General features: G+C 36.9%; 1 protein-coding gene across 3 annotated transcripts in view; it reads left to right on the top strand.

The window, feature by feature from the left end:
* Positions 1 to 1,921: 1,921 nt before the first annotated feature.
* Positions 1,922 to 3,496, top strand: part of lnpk (lunapark, ER junction formation factor) — a 10,787-nt gene continuing 9,212 nt past the window's right edge. For all 3 annotated transcript variants that reach the window (XM_005733670.1, XM_005733671.1, XM_005733669.1), the window contains exons 1-2: positions 1,922 to 2,057; positions 3,026 to 3,096. In XM_005733670.1, the coding sequence (XP_005733727.1) occupies positions 3,070 to 3,096 (27 nt within the window). In that variant the 5' untranslated portion in view covers positions 1,922 to 2,057; positions 3,026 to 3,069. The remainder of the gene's footprint in view (positions 2,058 to 3,025; positions 3,097 to 3,496) is intronic.

Genomic DNA, 3,496 nt, shown 5'->3' with positions numbered 1-3,496 from the left:
CAACTTCACATTTCCTGCGATGGGATAACAGTGAGACACCACGGGAACTTGTGATTAAGATGCTGAGCTGGAACCCAAATGTTTTTTTCTTTTTCCTTTCTTTCTTTCAAGCCACTTTCATTTACTAAAGGTTTATATCAAAAAGAAGGAGAAAAAAACCCACAATTTAGACCTATAATGGAGGCTAAATGTACACATATGCGATTTGTTCAGTTGTTTAGTTTAACACCTAGGCATATACATATTCTCAGTCCTACTGGTGGGTTTAAAGTCCACATCATACAGTAAAACTGCGACATCTAATGGCAAGAGTTGGAATTACAATTTAAAGTTAGCCTGCAGCTTTGTCGGCCTTCAAGGTACAGATGCTGACAACAAACTGGGGAACTACAAGAAAAAGGCTTGACTGGCACTGAGTTGAATGTTTTCATCTGTAGTGTTGTTATGGAAGAAAGTAATGTCTTATTACACAGCTGACATAACTGTTCAGTTTTATGCTTTTGGAAACATGGCATGATGCAAGAATTTCAAAAGAAAATACTCTCCAGTGCTTTAGTATTATTATTATTTAGCTTAGATGGTTCTCCTAATTTGACAAAGACGAGAGAAAAGGCTATTAGAGCTGTAGCTGTTACTTAAAAATGGAGACAAAGCACCAAATACAACTCCAGTTTTTTTCTGATGTTCTTGGTTACACTACTAAATTGACCTCCAAGTTACAGCAGTGAAGATGCCCCAAGGGGCCCATGTATATGTCATCCTCTCATAAGCAGCCAGCTGAGCCACTGTTTTAGCCCATTCATCCTATTTCTCCAGCGAGTAGTATCTGTAAAAGCCCAAACAATCCATCTTCTTTCAAAGAAGAAATCAAAGTCCAAAAGAAAAAAAAGAGCGAGCTTTGTAGAAATCTGAAACCTCTTTTTGAAGACTCCAAACATAATCTTTTAGGTACCATTAGACCAACATCTGAGTGTGTACAATACATTCCCCTGGTTCTGGTTCCCATTATAAAATTGTATAGTCCATCTCCTTATATTATGATTATTACCTCTCAAAATAATTTACACATATGCATATATTTGTATTGTACTATATGTTGATGATACCCACATAAAGGCAACCTGCAGATATTTGTGCTGATCCTATAAGTCCTCTGGTTTTTCCGCTGAGTTATCAGTTAGTTAACAGAGCAGACTTCTAAAGCGAGAATGGTTCCTTTGATTCACATTGATTTATTTATTTATTCACCTATTCATTCATTTGTTTTGCAGTAGCATCAAATTCATTGATAGATATGTATGTTTTTCTCTGACAAACCAAATTATATGTTAACCTTTAAATGCACAAGTGGGTCAGAAAAAACCCCACAGCCTTACCATATAGTTGTATATGTCAGAAAGAAAGCTGCTGTACATCTGAGCGCAATGTATCACAACAAAATGGTGGATGAAAATACCAGAAAGGAGAAAAAACACAATTAATCACATTCTACAACAAGACCAAAGGAGGTGTAGATACTATGGACCAGATGGCTGGAAGCTACACCTGCATGTATGGAAATGGTCTGGAAGGAAAGCCAGTGTTAAGTGAAAAGCAATAGATGCTACTTTGAAACACTAGCAGCGCAGAAAACTATCAAGAAAGTGTTCACATCCATGACTTCATGAAAGTACACCAGCATATCCTATACAAGCCATATACATGTTAAACTTGTGTTTTTAATGTAATTTTCAATTATTGTGGACCAATCTGCCTTTCTTGTTTTCATTAGTCCTGTTTTTTTTTGTTTTGTTTTTTAAAGATTGTTTAATAACGTTAGATAAAAAATAAATTTCACAAAATGAAACGAAAAAGACTACACCGCACAGGACTCTGGGAAATGGGTCAGCCCAGCCACGTCACATACGTTCCGTTACGTCTCAACACCGCGCCAAACTCTCTTTCTGGTTGGCAGTTGAAATGTCAGTTTAGGTAGCATTAGCAGACAAGATGTTCTTGTTTCTGCGTGAACTTTATTGAATGGTCAGTGAACAGAAACACCCAGACATCGAGTAAATGTAAGTTTCCTCTGCGAATACGTATTAATTTAAAAAGACCACGTAAAGATGAATATTATTATCACAGCGTGCCTGCTGCTGATGTCGGCACCAGTGTGTTGTTATTATAGAAGCTAGCTTAGTACATCGGTTTACGTACTTTCTTGATCAGAGTTCTGTATATGCCCCAAAAAGTAGTGGTCATGCTAAAGCTTAGTTTTCTAAGGCTCTTCTTTCTTCTGAGTATTTAGGTTACCGTGGCTGATTTGCAGCAGTCTAAAATGAGCAGCTAATACTAGCCATAACTACCTTACGTTAGCAGGAATACAGCAAGTTATATCATTGTTTGCTGCTGCTGTCAATAGGAAATATCTTCTTTAAATAGCTAGGAAATACCAGTTATAAATCTCGGCAGCATCATTAGCGGTTATGTCTTGTGACCGCCCAGGGACTTGACTCCCAACTCTTAAAGCTAGGTCAGCTAGCAAGCTAGGTACTCAGCGGAAATACAGCACAGTTGGGGCTTTATTCATGTTGCTGCGCATGTTTGGAAACTACAAGCTGTTTCCAGTTTCAGAAATATTTGTAGCTGGAATGACAGCGGTGACATTAGCCGTGGCTAGACTCATCTCATTATAGGGTCTGGCCATTTTAAAGTGAAGAGGATGGAACTTGAATCAACTGCTATGCATTGCATTTAACCAGTGAGGTTCTGAAAATTTAAATAAGAAAGTGAAAAGTGATATATTTAGCCACCTTGTTGCATGTATAAGGAGCCATAGGGAGAGATTATGTTCGTAGATCCATTGCAACAAGAGTTGCCATTGTCTGTGATTTTGTAGGCAGCTTCCTAAATACTGTTATGATGTAAGTGCATAAATGTCTAGGTCAGGCTCAAGCGTGGAGTTTAACATCAAAAGTTGTGTAACTGTTGCAGCAAAGACCGTGTGCGTTGTTTACCTGTAACGTGTTGTTTGTGTGTTTCTTAGTGAACCAAAGAAATCAAAGCAAAGACTTGTGTAGTTTCAAAAACATGGGGGCCCTAATATCTCGATGGAAGGTAAGTGACTGACAGAAAACATGTTTGAATACAAGAAAATGAAACAGAGAAAAATTCAAAATGAAAACTGGATTTTGAATAAAAACATAATGAGAAATTTTCTTGGTTATGATAAATCACAGAGTGACTGCCATTTAAAAAGTTGATTGTATTGGATTGAATCCAAGTGATTATTCTGAAATGAACCACATGCACTGAATTTCCAGTCAAATGTCTAACCCCAATCCATAAAAAAACCCAAAAAACACTTAAAAAGCTTGTCAACTTTGTCCAAAATATGGTTTAAAAGATTTTTTTAAGCTCACTAGTCATACTCCAACTATGCATGCACAGCGTTTTAAGTGACTTGTTGTTAACCTTACATTCAAAATAACTTAACTGACTCATTTATATTTATTTA

The sequence above is a fragment of the Pundamilia nyererei genome, unplaced genomic scaffold (genome assembly GCF_000239375.1).
Source record: "Pundamilia nyererei isolate P.nyererei 1_Seehausen unplaced genomic scaffold, PunNye1.0 scaffold00054, whole genome shotgun sequence".
NCBI lineage: Eukaryota > Metazoa > Chordata > Actinopteri > Cichliformes > Cichlidae > Pundamilia > Pundamilia nyererei.
Note: the sequence above shows the minus strand (reverse complement) of the source record. Positions and strands in the feature narration are given on the sequence as shown.